This window comes from Coccinella septempunctata, chromosome 5, assembly GCF_907165205.1.
Source record: "Coccinella septempunctata chromosome 5, icCocSept1.1, whole genome shotgun sequence".
Lineage (NCBI taxonomy): Eukaryota > Metazoa > Arthropoda > Insecta > Coleoptera > Coccinellidae > Coccinella > Coccinella septempunctata.
The window spans coordinates 30,212,437-30,231,952 of NC_058193.1; the positions used below are offsets into that span (position 1 = coordinate 30,212,437).

The 19,516-nt window shown below is 33.8% G+C and overlaps 5 protein-coding genes across 9 annotated transcripts in view; 1 reads left to right on the forward strand and 4 right to left on the reverse strand.

Moving 5' to 3' along the window:
• LOC123313270 (protocadherin-like wing polarity protein stan) overlaps nucleotides 1-5,177 on the reverse strand; it is a 32,029-nt gene extending 26,852 nt beyond the window's left edge. For 2 of the 5 annotated variants that reach the window (XM_044898088.1, XM_044898085.1), the window contains exon 1: nucleotides 4,741-5,176. The gene's annotated coding sequence lies outside the window, so the exon portion shown is untranslated. Of the gene's footprint in view, nucleotides 1-4,740 lie in introns of all 5 variants that reach the window. The other 3 variants (XM_044898090.1, XM_044898089.1, XM_044898086.1) reach the window with 2 other exon arrangements.
• A 446-nt stretch (nucleotides 5,178-5,623) lies between these two features.
• On the reverse strand, nucleotides 5,624-12,320 carry LOC123313821. The gene is made up of 9 exons (XM_044898860.1): nucleotides 12,162-12,320; nucleotides 11,223-11,332; nucleotides 9,818-10,094; nucleotides 9,620-9,761; nucleotides 9,363-9,496; nucleotides 6,935-7,053; nucleotides 6,513-6,741; nucleotides 6,321-6,456; nucleotides 5,624-5,841 (listed from the first exon to the last, which is right to left on the reverse strand). The coding sequence occupies exons 1-9, from the start codon at nucleotides 12,196-12,198 to the stop codon at nucleotides 5,706-5,708; spliced, it is 1,320 nt and encodes a 439-aa protein (XP_044754795.1). The 5' UTR covers nucleotides 12,199-12,320; the 3' UTR covers nucleotides 5,624-5,705.
• A 2,104-nt stretch (nucleotides 12,321-14,424) lies between these two features.
• LOC123313540 (UPF0545 protein C22orf39 homolog) lies at nucleotides 14,425-15,208 on the reverse strand. Its single transcript, XM_044898467.1, has 3 exons — nucleotides 15,035-15,208; nucleotides 14,758-14,922; nucleotides 14,425-14,704 (listed from the first exon to the last, which is right to left on the reverse strand). The coding sequence occupies exons 1-3, from the start codon at nucleotides 15,098-15,100 to the stop codon at nucleotides 14,471-14,473; spliced, it is 465 nt and encodes a 154-aa protein (XP_044754402.1). The 5' UTR covers nucleotides 15,101-15,208; the 3' UTR covers nucleotides 14,425-14,470.
• A 275-nt stretch (nucleotides 15,209-15,483) lies between these two features.
• LOC123313708 (NADH dehydrogenase [ubiquinone] 1 beta subcomplex subunit 7) lies at nucleotides 15,484-16,144 on the forward strand. Its single transcript, XM_044898691.1, has 3 exons — nucleotides 15,484-15,687; nucleotides 15,761-15,929; nucleotides 15,981-16,144. The coding sequence occupies exons 1-3, from the start codon at nucleotides 15,558-15,560 to the stop codon at nucleotides 16,057-16,059; spliced, it is 378 nt and encodes a 125-aa protein (XP_044754626.1). The 5' UTR covers nucleotides 15,484-15,557; the 3' UTR covers nucleotides 16,060-16,144.
• LOC123313707 (phospholipase A-2-activating protein) lies at nucleotides 16,088-19,429 on the reverse strand. Its single transcript, XM_044898690.1, has 12 exons — nucleotides 19,187-19,429; nucleotides 18,941-19,134; nucleotides 18,637-18,879; nucleotides 18,440-18,584; nucleotides 18,100-18,264; nucleotides 17,896-18,030; nucleotides 17,648-17,837; nucleotides 17,427-17,567; nucleotides 17,221-17,371; nucleotides 16,833-17,162; nucleotides 16,493-16,764; nucleotides 16,088-16,434 (listed from the first exon to the last, which is right to left on the reverse strand). The coding sequence occupies exons 1-12, from the start codon at nucleotides 19,318-19,320 to the stop codon at nucleotides 16,120-16,122; spliced, it is 2,415 nt and encodes an 804-aa protein (XP_044754625.1). The 5' UTR covers nucleotides 19,321-19,429; the 3' UTR covers nucleotides 16,088-16,119.
• Nucleotides 19,430-19,516: the final 87 nt, after the last annotated feature.

The window sequence follows — 19,516 nt, forward strand, 5'->3', positions numbered from 1 at the left end:
ATTGTTTATTTTTGTTCAATGGTGTTCAAAGTTCATCTTGACTTGAAACTTCCTTTAATTCCTTTTGCTTATATTGATGCAAGATGATTTGTGTTGAAGAATTTTACATTCTTGCAATTATCTGTTAATTCCTTCGGGAGATACCCATTCCCAACCACTGCATCACATGCATTTCATCTTCGGGTTAATATTTTTGAAATCTACCCTGATGTAACGTACTCAAACTTTAGCCAAAGAAGATATCGAACATAAACTCTCCTCAAGCTAGTGCATTTTATGATATTATACTGATCTCTTGTATTTTCCATGCAAATAACTGGATTTGGTATGCCTTCAATCAGTTTGTATATAAACTTCAATTATGTTCGTCACATATTTTCCGAAGACATTCGACATTGTGATAAAATAACAGAAACTTTTATGTAGAGCGGGCAACATAGCGTTGATCTAAAAGCCAAAAATGTTTTGACAAGCTTCATAACCCCACATTTTCGTACTATAGAGAGTGAAATGTGTCAAATTTCCATGGCCCAACCGAGTGCTAAAATAGAAGTGAATGGAGTATATACTACTTAATCGAAAGAACACTGATGAACTTTTGCACTCACTCATTGCAGAAAAAAGGCTTTATTACTTGGTTTTCTGATTACAGTGATTTCTATAGCAATCACTCAAATAAGTAAACCTCAAAAAAGTAGGTGCGAACGGGCATCACTGATTTCCATTTAATACACCCCTGTTCAGAACCGTCCCCATCCTAACGCCCCATGCTTCGTATGTATTTCGGTGGATCGATATTACCCTCATTGCACAACATGCAGCACGTTATTTTATATTATTTGTCCCGCTGAAATGCCGAAAAACAACACTCACCTTTCGTGTAGGACCAGTCTGGCTGAGGAGACTTAATTTTTTCACGCATATAATTTTAAAATCGTGCGGTTGAATGGATTGCGTGATTCAATCCCAAGGAGGTTCAAGGACTTTTGCTTTTTTCAGCACGATAATTGAAATTCAGAAAAGATTCACTAAAATATTTTCAATTCGCTGATTTTCAATTAATATAGTTTGGATATACCAACAATCCAGGTGAAATTTAGATTCCTAAACTCCTAGAGTCTATAGCTAGCTAGAGTATAAACAGAATACCGAAAATCTTAAAAAATTGTCAATTCGTTCGGAAAAGTTTGATTGATCTGATCTGATAGAATCATTTTGGTCAGAGGATTATGATTCTAAATCTGATTTTAAAGTGGTACGAATATTCAGCAAGGACCCAAGCCCATATCAATTTCTTTTCAATCAATATTTCAGTTTTGAACATTTAGAATATTTTATCTGCGTCGAACTTATTCAACATTTTTAATAGCTGCTCTTCAATTTACTTCTTTCCCCACAGCTCGAAAATGAACAACCGACAAATGTAATAAAGCAATCCTATTGAAGTTTTGCGAAATTATGGGTTGTTATATAGGGGAAAGTTTACTGGATTCAAAAAAGATATGATAAAATCAATTTATCCAAATAATTTTTATTCTCCAATAATTTTCCTCTTTTGCAATGTTAATGGTTCAACTATCTTTAACACTTTATATCATTTCAAAAATTTGTTCCATTGAGTAAGCAAGTTTTTCTTCATATTCAATTTCTTCTTTGTAAATTCAGCCAAAATGTATCTTCTTGTCTTGATTATATATCTTCCAAATTTCTTCTGTTTCCAAAATTCTTCTAACTGTTCATTTCGATATATTTCTTCAATCTGAAACCTTTTCCGAGGTCATTTCTCTTTATCGATGATTATGATGGAAACTACACTACTGGAAAAAATGAAGGGATCAAAAAAAATTCCAAATTTTTGGTCGAATTTCAAAAGGCCGTTACTTCGAGAGAAATGGTAGTATAATACAAGAAATCAAAAGAAAGGAAATTCGGAAATTGTAGCTCCTAGTGCCTAGTTTTTGGATTACAATTTTCAAATTTTGTAGCTTCAGCGGTTTCTGGGTAATCTCAGAAAAACCAGCGACAAGTTTTGGGCCTGAAAAAATTTTCTTTTGCTTAACCACTATAAGGATAGGATACCTTGATTATTTAGCTTTAATTTCTCTCTCGATTTCTCTTTTCATAGATATCTCAGCAACCAATGATGGCACAGAATGTTGAAGGTGGGTTTCAAAAATTTAAATGAATTCCCTTTAACGACCAGCCAGTGCTATTCAAATTTTAACCTTCATAATCTGATGATATTTCGACAAACATAAAATAATTTCGAAAATTTCATTACACAACACAGCATATCTTGGGGAAATTTTAAATTATAGGAAGATGAATAGCATAATAGTACCTCTACTCTTTTGATCTCAACGTATTTTGTTGTTTTTGAAGGTTCGAAGTGAACTAGAACATAGAAAAACAAAAAATTACGTCTGATGTTTGAGGAAGAGATGTGGTTATGTTCAAAGTCCTTGAATTTCGAGTTGAATTTCTTGTTTTTTTACAATTTGTATACAACGATTTCTAACTGTATTTGTATATTTTCGCTTTAGGATAGCAGAATGGAAGCGCTACAATCAAACACAAAACTTAATCGCCCAAAATTCTACTAGACGACGTTTCTTTTGAACTCCCGGTAATTTCAGCCCAATCAAAAGGAAAAAGAGATACAGAAGAAATCCCCAACCGTGTATAATTAAAAGTCAATCTTCCTTCACGCTCCCTAGGTAACGTGTGAGAATATCCATTCCCAAATAGCTCGAAGCAAACCTCATAAATATGTCTGCTGAGCTTTCGAAGTTCTCCCCATTCCTTCAGAGCATGAGGATATTCGTTCGAAAGTACTTTGACAAGCCCTCGAAAACTGCTTTGTTTCGATGAAAGCTCGCTCCGTAAACTTTTTGTTACGGTGTTGTTTTATCAGGTCCTCAGACAGCTAAACAGCACCTGAAACGTACGAGTTTCAATCTGAAGAGATTCTCTCGGCTCTCGTACAATATCTGTATCCTTGGAGTCTTTTGTGTCGGGTCCTTAATTGGGGAAGGCAATCAAGTGGCCGATTCCTATTGGGCTATGTGGAAGGGGAGATTCTGAAGAGGGTTTTAGAGCATGAACAGCGATTTTTGCGAAGCAAACTGTTATTTTAAGAATCTGCCAGTTTTTCCATGGGGTGGAGATACCGCAAATCTATAAGATCTCAACAATTCCAGTTTAAACTCGAAAATTTCCTTAAACATGATGGGAAGTTATTGATAAAAATTTTATTATGTATATTTATTAAAAAAAAAAAATTTCCGAGAACCGGAGCAGATTCAATATTTCGAAACAGGAAGGTTTAAACAAACCGCCAAGCACATAATTTTTGAGAAACTACATAAACAAATAAATCTGTTATAAATAAGTAACAGATAAAAGTTGCTTACAAAATCGGGAAATGCGAGGGGAAATGTGTGAAAGCCTGTAATGGTGCAATGAAATACTGGGTGTTGCATTCAAAAAAGTCGAGTTATTTCAATTTACAATTTGTTAAATAAAGGAAATCGTAGTATCTACGCGACAGGGACAGAGCATCGACTTCTAATTCGACTACATGTCAAAAAATGCTCTGAAACCGAGGTTGAAACCTGAGGAATCAACTGGAAGAAAGATGGATGAAATATGCGAATAGTTCTGAAGTTATAAATTTTTCTTTGGGCCCATACGATTGTGATTGACAGCGATTTGCGGTTCGGACTATGCTTTCAATATCCACGTAATATTTTGAAACATTTTTGTGTGTGACGTCACCGTTGCAAAGCCAAAACCTAATATATATTTTTGAAGAACGTTGACGCCAAAATACAGCCTGCGTTATATCGACAATTTTGTGGCAAATACGAAAATTAAACAAGAGGTTGCCATTTAAAAAACATTACCCATGTGTTTATTTAATTTTCCGGTATCCTGTATACATAAATGAAAACATTTTTAGTATATATGCTCATTTTCGGGCCTATTGTTTGAAAAAAAAAGTCATGTTGATAGCTCGGATAAAAACGAAGTTGTCTCGGAAGTTGTGGACCAAGTACAAACCCTTGAGTCACTCTCTCTAGGTACATACATATACATTCTTCAATTTTTTTTTCTTCAGAATTATTTTATTTTTGAATATTTTGTATATTTTATTTTTCTCAAATTAATATTTACCAAGGCTTCACAATTCAAAGCAAATTTATTGTAATGAAATATTTAGATAGGGAAAAATATCTGTACCAGTCCTACCCTGTTCTTAACCTAGGGGATGATTTTGACTCATCCGATATGTTCTATTTGAATGGCCTCAATAAGGCAATATTCCAATCCAATTTTTTCTTAAAATGAATATAAATGAAATATACGTAATGATTTTTCAAAAAGTGTTCAGCCGAACTTCATCCAGGAACGCAAAAATGATTTTACATGTATCCATAAGGCAATGAACGGAAATCATAAATTGCTGGCAGGTATTTAAAGAGACGCTTGGTGAATCAAGAATGCGTTTAAATCATGCTTAGACAGTTGCCTGGCTCTTGGGCTAGAACTCTTGAAAAATTACATACCTCCAGCGTTTTCACATTCACGAACAAGATTATTTGTTTTTTGCGCCTATTCGTTACCTGAATAGGAATTTCAATAGAATACTACCCTTACTTTTCAATACCAACAAGCTACGTAGGAAAAAAACAAAGAATCGAATACCATTTCCTCGGCATTCATTCATCTCACCTTTACCTTTTTATCCCTTCCCTGTGCAGACCTCTAATTAGCAGGTGCAATGACTCTCCAAACACAAAATGTTGAATTAAAACATTCGGATTTCAAATTTTTCAACACGAATCCGTAACCAAAATCGTCCACATACCGAACTCTGTTTTTCCGGCGAGTGAAAACGGGGAAAACTTAAAGGACGACGAAAACATACAGCGGATTTCACAGGTAGTCAAACACTGTTTGTTGCCATTTTGAACCCGACTCTCGGACTAATAGGGCGACATCTTTGTTAGCGGCAGAAAGCGATCGTGTAGGTCGCGGATAGAGCGTTCCTCTTCTCCAATAAACCGTTTCAATAGGGAGAATAGAATAGGGAGATACAAGCAGTAGAGCGTGTCGGGTCAGACGAATGAGCGGATAGTTCTCACAAGCTCCGGAAGGTGGCTATCCGGCATCGAAACCGGAGAATCCGGCTCGAAGGATCATTTGGTCCTTCGAGCCGGATTCGCAACGTCGCTCCACTATTTAGTGGAGCGACGTTGCCAACTTGACAAGTTTATCAGTAGACTGAAGGATTAATTTTGAGCCATTAAGATATAATGGAGCTCTTCAACTTTCAACATTACCTCAGGCTGACTGGTTACTTTATTAGGGATTTTACGTAAATAGGTAAAATATTTTTCAATCAAGTTGGATTTCAGAATATTTTCATGCGATATCAAAATACAAATCGGGAGATGATACTTGATAAGTTCAATCAAGACCTAATATTGCGAAAACATAATCAAGTTATAATATATTTTTGTGAATAAATTCCTAACAAATGACGGAACAAATCTAATTTGTTCTGCAAGTAGAAATAGAAGAATTGAGGAACAGATGAACTGAAATCAAACCCCCAATGTTCAGATACTGTTTCAAAACTTGAAAATATCAAGTTCCTGAAGAATTTATTTCAACAAAATATGAACAACAGACACAACAGTTTATTCACTCGATATACTCTCACAAGGCTTCTTGAATAGATTCTCAAATTCCTCCTTGAATTCATCCACTGAAATACCTTGCACGCAAATGGATGTGATAGCGTCTGTTACGCATGTTTTAAACTCATGGAGTTGCCTAGAAAAAAGCATGGTTTTCGTGAAAATTACTTCTATATACTTAAAGCAAACAGAAAGAATCAAATTCAAAAGGATATTTCCATAGAAAACTTTTTGAATAAACGTATTACAACGTTGCCAATTGTATAAAAATGTTATGTAAAAGGTCCTCAACGATAAAATGAGTCAACGTTTCAACTCAAACCTCAAATTTACAGCACAATTTTTTTGCATTAATCCAATAAATAATTCTAGCTACTTAGCTCTACAATTTTTGAAAAAAAATTGGAGAGTAGATAAAAGTATAGGCTGTCCTAATTTTTTTGTTCCAAAAAATTTAGATATAATTAATTAATACGAGAGGGCAGTAAATATTGAGGAATATAATAAAACAATCAACCTTCATCTCTATCACTAACGTTGAAAAATAGTCGCTGCTAACTGGTGTAATTTTTATGTCAAAAAGGACCCTGATAGGTAATGAGAAATATGACGTACTCGCAAATATATTCCTTCGAATTTCCCAATTTGCTCTGCGTCACGTCTCCTTCGAAGCATTTCTTTAAAGTCTGTTTGTTGCTTTGATATTTCAAACTTTGGAAACACTGCTGGACCTCCGGATTCCAAGATGATGCTGAAAAACATGGTTCAAATTGAAGCATTTAATTTTTTCAAGTCTCCAATACTCACTAGTTATGTTTCGTTTGTATTTTAAGCTCAAATCTATCAGTCCACCCATTAAGTCCATCGAAAGCTGGGGAAAATACTTTTCGTCTTCAGGTAAGCAATTCTCTGAAGCTTTTACGAAATCTGTGGTACAATTTAAGACATCTTCTTTGACTTTCCGAGGATTGAAAAGTGATAATGCATTATGATATGCGCTATCTACGACGCACTGCTCCGTTTTTGTCAGTGCTTCCTAAAAATTGTTCCATCTAGAGACAGACATAGGTAAAAAAGAAAAAAGAATTGAAATGCAACACAATTGTTTTTCCAAAAAGCGTTGTAATGCCCCACATTTTTTTTTACGAAATGTCCCTAATTCAAACCCACAAGTCGAAATTCCTAAATATACATTTCTTTCAATTATGACAATGTCAATGAGTACTCACTTCCAACTTCTGAAGTTCTTCCTCTCCTTTACATTTCGACTTCGCAAATTTGACATAAGTATTGATGAGTTTTTTCAAATAGCTTGGCGCAATCGGTAAAGATCTTTTAGTTATGATACCTAGAAAAGAAAAAGAAAAATTGAATCATAAATAAGAACCTGAAGTCGAAGATCACTTTCCCTTTTTTTTTCATTAACAATTTCTCATTAATCGATCACATTTTTCAATGTCTCCGCCAGAAAAAGACCTTATATACCTTGCATGTTACATGAAACTCAAAAAGATTTTGAGCCCTTAACATAAACAGAATGTTTTCAGAAGCATCAGTTTTGCTACATGTTAAAAACGTATACCTAGTACCTATATGATTCCATTTTACAAATTTGACGCCTTCTATAAAAAAGCATTAAAAAACTAAATAAGTATTTGATTCGTTTGATTATTTTTCTACTATATCTATTCTTTCTTCTGAACTACAAGTGTGTATTTTCAAGACCTTTATACTTTATCCATCTTCGAAAAGGGTATCGTAATTTTGATATTTACTTTTTTTTTTCATAATAGTTTAGCTTATGAAGTATAGGGTCTTCTGGCGGACACACACTGTATTAATTGTATTTTATGTTAATTGGTTCAGGATTCTTATTATGGGGTTTCGAATAATGGACCATAACGAAAAACAAGTATTTATTGATATTTTTGAATACAGATACATATTAGTCATAAAACATCACAAGATATCATGTGATCATTATTCGAAAACATATTTGGAATGAAATTTTCGAAATGGTCCTTCAATTGACGAAAATTGCCAATCAGCTCATTAATACTCACCTTAGAAGTAGGTATTTTATATATATGAAAAACTGCACAAGTTGAGCACAATAGTTAAATGTAAAACACAAAATTATTTTCATCATTCTTCTTCAAAATAATGCATAATTGGAATGTGTCAAAAAAAAAGGAATCTACTGACGTTTTTTCCTTGAGCTGTTGGGTGGGGTTGTGGCTAAGGGGTTGTAGAAAAATATTCCATTTTATTGCCAAAAAATCAGTTAAAGTACATTGGAATACAGTTAAGGTTTTTCCGCGTCTTCATTTTAATTTATTGATTGACAAACTACTGAGTTTATTTAATTTTTCAAGAAATACTTTCGGGTTTAATTTGATATCTATATACGAAGTAAAGAGAAATAAAAAATTATGGTAGGATTCCATTTTCCGTAAGCTTTCCAAAGAGCCCACACATAAATATGTTTCCAATTGAAATACAGAAGTTTGAAGGAATGAAAAGATTATGATCACTTCATCGATCCTGAATAAATATGTAATAACTTTTTCAATGGAAGAGAAAGTTTCATGTCTGCTCCAAATATTCTTTATTAAAATCGCGACATGTTTCGACCCTCACAAAAATAGGGTCATCTTCAGGCATCTGCAGACATAAGCACGAGTTTCGCACCCTTCGATAGCTTCGATGGCAAAAATTCCCTTTGCATGCGTTCATGCAGGATAGCATCCATAAACGGCAAAAACGACACATCCTTATGCAGATTTGAATAACACCAAAAAAATGTAAGGGGTGATCCTGTGGTGAAAATTAAGGTGGGTATTTGGTATAAAGTTTTTTGAAACCACACACCTCTCGGAAAGTTACCTACACCCCTCCGAAGATTAACAAAAAATTTGTTTTTCTTTTTTATTTTCCCTGTATATTAAGCTAAAGACACAAAACTCAAAATATCATTTGTCAATGAAATTTAACATATGTTGGAATTTTTTCAACCTTTAAGTATGCTCAGAAAGTACCTAGTAAACCTCTAAGATATTTTTTATCACAACTTTTTTTTGGGTGAAAATTTTCTTTTCAAAAAAACGTTGCTGAAAATCCCAATTCATACACTTACTTTTTATTTCTACAAGTTTTTTCGGCAACTTAAGCATTGACGAGAAAAAAATTCAATGAAGTTTGAGCTTTGCAATGGCATGACAATCATAAAAACAATAATACCGATATGTACCAGGATTTCGCACTGTCATATACAGGGAAAATAAAACAGAAAAACAATTTTGTTGTTTATCTTCGGAGGGGTGTAACTTTTCCAGGGAGAAGTTTTCCAAAAAATTTCATACCAAATACCCTCTTTAATTTTCCTCAAATAATCACCTCTTTCATGTTTTCGGTGTCATTCAGATACACCCTGTATAACAGTCTCGAAAATAGTGGGTGCTGTTCAAAATGAAACCTCTTATTGGAAATCTCGTTAGATCGTTCTCGAAATCATTCCACGAAAGACAATATACTATCTTAACTATATCTTTTATTTTCTTCCTTCAAAAACGTAATAAAAAATAAGAATGATACAGATTTAAACATTACATAAACTCGTCTTCATAGTTTTTTCTTGGTGTCCCTAAAAATACGTACTTCTTCTCTGTTTTCCAGTCTTGCAAGCCCTCTTTCTTATGAACCGGAAAACTGAGTCCACGACATTGGCAGGGGTTGTATTATCGCAAATTTCTAGCTCGGTCACGATACAGGGTTGTATTTTAGCGAGATCACTGAAAGGAAAAATTGGTCGATCATTCAATCAAGGAATCAAAAGCACATAAGTTAAGATGTAGAGCGACTAGAAAGAGTCAAGTCGAATTGTAAGATCAAATTCGAAATACACGTCAACTTACTCGCACACTTTGGTAGCATTGAGGAAACTAGGGAGGGAATCCACTGTGCTTGTAGTGGACAGCTTCAGGGTGTTATTGACGCAAGTTTTGATTCCTTCAACGTGAGCTTTGATGCACTCCGGTCCTTCCTCAGCGACAAACACTAAAAAATTTGAATTTGGCAAAACTGCTCACTGAAAATTCATTTATTCTACTCACTGGCTATTCTGTCTCCATCTTTGTAACAGGCGAACTCTCCAAGCTCCTTGATCAAATTCAAAACAGTTTCTAAGTTTTTCCTCTCGTCATCGATCAAACACAATTTCAGTTTTTCCAAGAATTTATCGACGCATTTCTTGAATTCCGGGCGTTTTTTGCAGTATTTTCCGAAAACTTCGTCCATAGAGCCGGTCTTTTTCGATTCTTCGATCTCTTTTTTGATCGTGTCCAGGTCCACTAAGTCTTCTATGCATGTTTGTAGGTTGTCCCTCGCGGTCTGCGGAAAAGATGTTGCAAATTGAGGGAAACACTAATAGACATAATTATACTAGAAAAATAAAGGTGCATGAGTCTTTGACTTGTACGTTTATTACAACAGAAGATTCCTGAGATAAAAAAAACACTTTCTCCCTATCCATTATTTCCAATTCGGCTCGGTTAAAAACATACTGGCTGTTGAAAATCCATAAAAAAGTCTCACGAACGATTTTCGGAATAAAGGGCTTCATGATGTTGAGATTTTTTTCTGAGCACAAAATTCCACACACATCTTCCAATTTTTTCAGTATGACCATTATATAGCTATCTAAATACCATAAAAATACCAGAAATTCAAAGAACTTACTCAAAAGTAAGTTGAACGCTCACTAGTGAGCATTTGACCATTTTGAAAAACTTTCTTGTCTCTTTTTCATGAAACGTAAGGTTTTTGAGGAAAAAAACTAAAAATGTGATAAACAAGTAGAATTTCGTACGAATCTTGAAATGACCGGGTTCGGAGATAAAAAAAAAGGGTCTAGACGCCATTTTGTTCGAAGAGAAATATAATGCACCATTCAGGAGTACCTATATATATTTTGCCTTCGGCATATTCCCTTCGGTGTAACCGTTTATGGCACTTGAAGGACTTCCTTTGATTTCTGTAAACCAATAAGAGTGGTTTATACGTACAGGAAGAAACTACTGGTAATAAAACGTTTGTCAATTTCAATTTGAATTGTTTTCATCCTTGAGTAGGATCATTTGAACTATTCTCTTCAGGACTTTTTTTATCTGATCCTCAAATGAATCACACAAAAAATTATTTTGATTAATAGAAAAAAAGGGAGGAAAAGCTTGGGCAGAAATGTTTGCTCTTTATGAAATTTATTATCTTCTTTATTTCGCACGAATGTCGAATACGCAAAACCAGAAATTTTTAGAAACATTTTTCTACATTCGGTAGAATTCATTCTCCATTGATTGTTTCACTAGAATTCATTAAGTACCTATTTAATGGTGAACTATGTTTAATTTTCAAGTTTCAATTAAGATAATATGAACGCAAATATACTCCAATCTTATTCATGTATTCTGAAAACTTCAAACTATTGCACTACTTTAAACATTTTAATTATGACATTACCTGTACATTAGCGTAGGTTCCCTTTCCTCCCCTTGAATCACATTTTTCCCTGAGCACAGAATCGTCAATGGTATCTAAATTTTCTACATCTAGTTGAGCATATGAAATTCCTAAACAAAACAAAACAAAACATTAGGACAAATAAATAAGATTCCTATAAAGATAAAGGAGAACACGCCAAAGGTTATCGATAAACAATTTAGTCACATGAAACATGTTTTCATGTTTAGATATATTATACAGGGTGAAAAGTGAAAATCAATAGTTGCGAAGAAATGTGTAAGCAGTGCATGATTCCTTGATAATGACCTTAAAAACTCTGTGATAACGTAAAAAACAGAAACAGAAAAGATCTAATTCTCGTTTATTTTGATATCCTTATACCTATATAATTGATATTTTTCACATGTTTCAACTGAAAGTGAATCTTCACAACAACAACTTTTAACTTTGTAAAAAACAAACAATAAATTATTTAATACGCACTCATTCAATGAAGGATTATGTAGAAGGGTCGATACAAAAGTAGAGAAAGTAGAAAGCAAATAAACTCATCCTCAAAAACACAATCTATAATAATTCTCAGCGAGTAGATGGCATTTGTGTTGTTTGAGATTCTTGTATCAACCCTAGTAAAAGTAGATACTTTATGAATAAATGTTTTAAACGATTTAGGTATTACTTGTTTCTCACAGGGTTGGGGATATTTGTACTGAAGATGATCTTTTGGTCGAAACATGTAAACAAAATTTAACAATAATGTATATTAATAAACTAGAATTCAGACATTTTCTTCTTGCTTTCAAAGGTTTGTTTTCGAAAACGATGCTTCGAAATATGTATATGTGTCTAAAGTATTCGAAAATACATCTTTTTTCAAAAAGAGCACATGTTAAGTATATGCATATATATTTAGTAGATATGTGGCTAATCACTCACCAAAAAGAACGAAAATAACGAATAGAACAGACCTCATCTTTAACTCACTTGACAAGACACTGAACTGAACCACACTAAATATAAAACGATTATGTTATTAGTGTAGTAATTTAATAAGAAGAGGTCAATCTAATGCGTAATCTCTGTAAGTTCTTCGAAGCTAAGGTTACGACTCCGAACTTATCACCAAGTTTATTTGAATTATCAACTACGTTAACAAAGGCTTTCATGTTTACCACAGCGGAATCAGAATATTTTTATTTGCTTAATCTATGTTATGACGATGGAAAAATTCTTTGCTTCAAATTCTATACAAAAGGTTCGTTATATCCAAAATAGTTCTGATATGTCATAAGCTTCGAAAACAGATCCTGCAACCAAGTATTTTATAGAACGCATGATGCCTTGAAAACAAAACCACCCTCTGTCTGTTGAGAGCTTTTTTGTTGCACCAATACATAAAACATACCAATGTTGTAGATTATGTAGATTGATGGTAGATTGGTGTACCTCTATACAGTCAGAGACAGTTTCTGTTAATATACAGTTACTATATAAGTATATTGAACAGTTTGTTATGGTTACCGTACATTGGTGGAAAAATGTAAACAAATTGTCAGTGTTTATTCTTATACTATTGAGAGTATGTCAAAATTAGTTCGGTCAGTTTTAAAAAAAGTTTTGATTGTTATTAACGTCTCATATATAGTAGAAGCTGATTTTGGTGATTTCAGGGAGGGTAGATATCAGTCGTCAGATATTGAGTCCATATCGCTTTGAATTTCAAACAGAACCTTGTATTGAATATGTTAGATAAATATGATTTCCACCCCATCTTCTAAGGAATTTTTCGAAGATCACTTATCGACACGCGTATCCCCGAGAAACATCATCGTAAAGCTAAAAATGATACATATTCTGGCAACGTAACTCTTCTAGTAATGAATCTTGAAATTCCAATATTCCATCCACCTCAGTACAACCGTTCGCCGTCCGGTCTTGACGAATTTTCAAGTCAACCCATTTTTTTCGGAATTATTCTAAGCTCAACTTTCTTCACACGTAGCTCCCAGATAAAACACGGATAATCAACAGGAAAAGATGAAAGAAAAGGTCTTTTTTTTCACTCAGTATATGGTTCATCTATTGTTGTCTAGAGAACCATACTTTCTTTTGTTTCTCGTTTAAGAACAGTCTTGGACTTTATGCGAATTAATGTGTTTCTGTTGACGATTTAGAGGTGCTTTGCTAATGTTGGAGAGAACCTTTCTGCTATGCTATATAGCTTCTGAGGTTTCATCAAATTGTAACCTGATGATGGCGTAAAGCCGAAACATGTATGTAGTTACATTGACAACAATAGATGAAGCATACTGAGTGAGGAATAAGACTTTTTCTTTGATATTCTCCCATAAATTGAACATTACATTGGAAAGCTTCATGTCGCAAATGGAACACTTTTTCGCACACCCGTGGTACGTGGTATTCTCCAGGTTTTTTGCCCCTGATAACTGCATGCTCCGACGCATGCGGTTCTATTTGGTAGGTTACAATATACAATGCCAAATAAGTACTGCGTCTTGTGGGTCCCCAAGACAGTGGAGACCAAAGATTATAGATCTCTATAATCTCTATAATCTTTGGTGGAGACCCTATAAATCTGAAAATATAGGTTTTCGAAGAGAGAACACGCAGAATATCTTTATGAATAAAAATGGAGCCCTGTTTTGAATTGTCGTCGCATCACTTGAAACTGCTCAACTGATTTTTAAATTTTTTTTTAAACCTTCCTTCGTAAAAGGTTAGGTATATATCATAAAACGGAATAAAAATCATGAAAAGTTGTCTCTGAAAGGATATTTCAATTTTGGCACATGTGTATGTTGGGTAGTCTACCCTCCACTGACAAGTGATTGTCACTTGCTGGCTGTTGATAATGAAAATAAAGCCCTCTTTTGGGTCGTCATCGCGTGAAAACGGCTTAATAGATATCATTCAATTTTTTCTCAAAATCTTCCTCATTATTCGAAGAAGGAAAAAGAATCAGGATTAGTTGCCTGAGAAAATCCAGAAAACTAAATTAAATTTTAATTTTGCGCACAAGTGTATGTTGGGTAGTCTACAGTCGACGGACAAGTGATTAACGTATCCAAGATAGTAACAAAGCACCGACTTTGCAGGACCTAACAAACTTATAGCACCTTCTTTGAGACTAATTTTTTTTGTGAGGAATGATATGCAAGTAAAGAAAAGTTGTTAAAGATGATTTCAACTAAAATTGTTTACTATTCAGCAGAAAACAACTGACATTATAATATTGTACATAGACTAGGGGCAGTGAAATCAGTGGTACGACTGGCTTCTCCTCTCCATTCCATGGCTTTAAAATGTAAATAGGAATTTTTATAGTTTTGAAGTATATAATCGGGCAGCGGAGCATTCCAATTTTCAGGTGGTGAGCTCCTTTTCTCCCAAACGTCGTTATTAATTTGGGACATCAATCTTTCTTTTCTTCTTTGTTGCTCATTGGTGATAACTTCTACCTAAAATTGTTAGAAAAAAATATTTTTCTTTATACTACGACACACGCACTTACTGCTGCTTTCTCATCCTTTGAATCTTCCCATTTAGCAGCGTTTATAGAGTTTCTTTTCCAATTTGAGCAGTCAATAGGTTTCCCAAAAATGAAGTATTGGTTAATTCTAGCTTTAATGGAAGAGCATTCTTTGTATTCGCTCTCATATTCAGAGCTAGGTCTTATCTGTAAGAATGGAATTGAATTAAGATTTAATACGAATATTAATAATTCTGGAATTGTAAATCGGTAATCGAAGAGTATCAAATATTTAAGGTTATGTAGGGTTCAGCTTTACCATCCATTCATTTTTTGCAACAAATTCGGAACTAGTAGGAATAGAAGGTTCAGTTCTTGATGTCATATGGTTGAATTTATGTTACGGTTACTCTTAAAATAATAAATATATGCAATAAATCCTTATTTTCATTTGGATTTGGAATCATTTTCTACATGAACCATAGATTTACGGTACGTTTTGATCACAGATGAGATGTGGCATCAATCACAGATTTAAAAGCAAAGTTAGTGTTCTGTGACTGTATCTGAGAACTCGATGAAAGCTTGAATAATAATTAAAAAACACTAAATATTGAATCAGTTTGTCTATCATAAAGAACTTATTCGTAGATTGGGTTCAGTGGTGGTTATTTCTTCGTCATTTAATTTCAAGGTCTTTCCAATCAATCAAAAAAGAAGAACACTTTGACATACAACCAAAAAAAGAATTCAAATGTCAACCTAAATTTTGAAATTTATAAATACTGTCAAAGTCAAAAAAAGAATTAAGAATCTGGTGGAAAAATTATATTTGTTTTAAAATGGGGCAATCGTTAGATATATATTATAGTGGAATTGATCGCTATAGAAATCCTGACATTGTCCCAGACCCTTCCAAGGAGCCCTCTTTCGACCCAAATTTGGGATTCAACAAGCCAAGAAAAGAAAGGGGTAAGGTTATATAATTCGAATATAAATCACATTTGGTTTTGAAACAAAAAAAAACTGAGAATTAAATTTATAGTGATGCATGTAACTGAAGAAGAAATGATGTCTGCAAAGATACCACTAGAATTTCGTGATTATTGTGCCCATAAATTGATCGACTATCATGTCTGTAGAAAAAAAAATTGGCCGTGGGTTGTTAATTGCCACCATGAAAAGCACGCATATCTGACCTGCGAATATGAAGAGTAAGTTTGGAGCATCTCATTATGCTAAAAGTAATATATGATCAATTTCAGTTACGTGATGAGGATGAAAGAGTATGAAAGAGAGAGAAGGCTTCGTGTTAAGGCTAAAAATGGTGAATTGGAAGTGTAAACAACATAGTTTATTAAATACCAGTAGACACAAGTTTTTAGTTTATTAAAATAAATGAAATTACAATAATTTCGTTACATCCTTAGCACAGTCCATTCTTTTCTTTTCAATATCACCAGTATAAGATGAATTGTGTTCATTTAATAATTTCATAAAATTACTGTTGGTCTTAAGTTTAAGTCTAACTTCCTTACAATCAACTGAATTAGGCGTCAGCAATGTGCCTAGAGCAACATAAGTTCTAAATTGAGATTCAGGATCAGAAAGATTGGCAAGAATATCTTGAATAACATCAGCTAAAACCGATAGTCCCAAATCATCAGTTTTTTTTTGGCATAGAACTGTCAGGTTCAAGAGAAGAGTGGCCACAGCAACCTAAATAAGAAGAAACAAGTAAAGATTATGAATTTATTTCATAATTAAAATGTGTTACCTGTGCATTTTTATTAAGAGCCCTCATTGAGGTAATACTCTCAACAACATCAAAGCGATTGTTGAATAGTAATGTTTCCCCAGGACTGTGAAGGCACAGATTACTCAGAGTTCTCAGTGCCACAATTTTGTTGTTGATCACAGAACATTGTTCGCTAATAAAATGTTTGAGTTTCCATATAAGTTGATCACCGTACAAGGCCACTAATGTTTCATTGTTTTTTTCATATTTCACTGCCATTCTCACTACATCCAAAACTGGGAAAATCATGTCTAGAAGCATTGAAAATTATGTTGATATATCGATTAATAACTATATTGAAAATTTATCATGTACAAACCTTCTGGCCATTCTAGCAATTTGAACATAATATCAAAAACATCTGGATCTGTAGCTACTCCTTTACATAAGCTGACAAACAGCTCCAGCTGATTTTCATCTACCGAGTTTGTCCCATCGCCTACTTTTCGATTGAATTCCTTCAACTTATTCAAAATAACATTGGGGTCTCCAATTTCAAAGGGTAAATATTTTTTCTGGGGAAAATATGAGCTGACTTTGTTGCTTGCAGTAGTGTAGCTCATGCCACCTGTGAAGGGATCCGCGTTGGAGCCTGTTGAAACTTGCATATTCATTGCTGTTGCCGAATTTGTACTATAGCTGCTACCGCCTGAAAGAATTGGTTATTGTCTACCGCATTTGTAAAAATGCTTCCAAATAATATTTACCTGTAAAAGGATCAACATTAGTGCCTTGAAATTGAGCTTGATTATTTCCTGATGGTGTATATCTAGAACCACCAGTAAAAGGATCCACATATTCATTACTTGTAGTGGCCAATTGTTGTTGGTTACTATTTTTTAGTATGAATTGAATAACCTACAACATTCAATTGATCATTTCATATTTTACAATATTATCCAAATCATTATACCTGTTCCAAGTACACGAAAGGCAAAGAGTTTTTCACCAGAAAATCTTGAGCAACCTTATTCGGGTCATCTCCTATGTTATAAGGGAGTTTTAATGGAGGTTTCCCATCTTCAACATCAACAGAAAATACGTAATCATAAAACTGAAAATAATAAACCAACGCATCATAGCTTGATCTATGAAGAATTTTCAAATCGAGTAAACAATATTTTGTAGACTTACTTTTCCTTCAAATTGTGTTTTGCCTTTGTTGTCTTCATTATTAGCACCAACAACATCTCCTACTTTTTTCCAATAACTTCTATTTCCTTCAACCGCCCAAGTGTAAGCCACAACACCAGTAGGTTCCCTTATCATTTTCATTTGTCCTGGCTTTTTTCCATCTTCTAACAGACCTTCTTTTCCAGGTAAACTAAAATATTTTATTGGATAAGAGGTTCCAACAAATTTTAAGTAGGTTTTGAACATACTCTGAAACTTTATATCCCCCTAAAACTTGGCTATTTTGTACAGTTAATGCAGCAACTTCTTCTTCATATTTAGAGAGAGTGAAGGCATCTGCAATTCTACCCTCATCTTGGGTGAATATTCGGACAACACCATCACTAAAATAAAAACATAAGTTCTCTTGCAAGTGGAACATTTAATCATATTATTTCCTAAGAATATCTTACCTTGACCCTGTTACTATATCCCCATTTTCAAGTGTTGCTACCGCCCATACTGACTGAGCAGGGAGCTGGAACGTTTGAGTATTAGCACCATCTTTCCAAATTTTAACGGTCCTATCTTCATCAGAGGTGACGAAACAATTTATACCATTTTTACATTTGGCAACACTGAAACATAACCCTATTCTATAAATGCAAAATCATAGAAAAAAAAAGGAAACTAGCAGATGCCAATTTCAGGCAGAGATTATTTATTAGGATTATTAGAAGGGGAAAAATATTATTCATAGCATTAGAAATAGATCAAGCAATTTCACAATGATATTTGAGCTTCATTTCTTACCTATAAATATAATTAGTGTGGCCATATAAGGTATCCATATTTGATCCATCGTAAGACCATAATTTGATAGAAGCATCATTGGATACGCTAATGAAGACATTTATTTCTGGTAAATCACAAAGGCCACGAACACAATCCAAATGACCTAAGGTAAACATTTTCAGAATTTCTCAATAGGATATGTTACTAATAATTACCACTCAATGTTTTGATCAAATTTCCCTCAGTATTCCAAAAACAGATAGTCTTATCTGCGGAGGCAGTTACAATTTTTAAATCTTGTAATTGAATAACTGACCATACTGCTGCTGTATGTCCTTTCATAGTTGAATGAGAGGCTTGGTTTTGGGAGTCTTTACTGAGAACCCAATATTTGGCTGTAGTGTCCCAAGAACCACTTATAAAAGAATTTGGTGCCACTCCCTTTGATAAGCAACTAACTAAAAATAATCACATTGAAAATTGAGGTATACGTAATGGCTTAGAAAGCATTAATTTTACCTGTATTGCTATGTTCTTTAATAGAGCAGGTTGCAAAAGGCTCTGAAGGTTTGTATATTAAGATTACACTATCATTGCCACCAGTAATGACTAAACCTTCAGGAAATTCATTAGATGGTTCTAGATACAAAACACTGGCAACAAAATTCTTTTGATCCTTATAAGATATGAACTCATTATATGACGCGTTAAACCTGTAATACTTAAAAATTCATTTCATCACTCGGATAATTCGTAGTCGCTTACCCGTTGGGTTTCCAAAATTTAGCGGATTTGTCTCTTGAACCGCTTAAAATTGCGTTTCCTGATGAAACTGCTAATGATCTTACATCTAAAGTATGGCCGTAAAGGCAGCAACTTAGTCTATATGGTTTTTCCATTCTTTTAGTTATTTCTAAACCTAATTATTCAATCCAAAATGTTCCAAATTATTTGGAAGAAAATATCAGATTCATCAAGTCAAGGGGAAATACTGTGAAATGAAAATCAGTTTGACATGTTAGTATTTTGACATTGAGTGGCCATATTCCATTATTTCACACTTTGACAATACAAACTTTTTCAAATTTTAAGTAC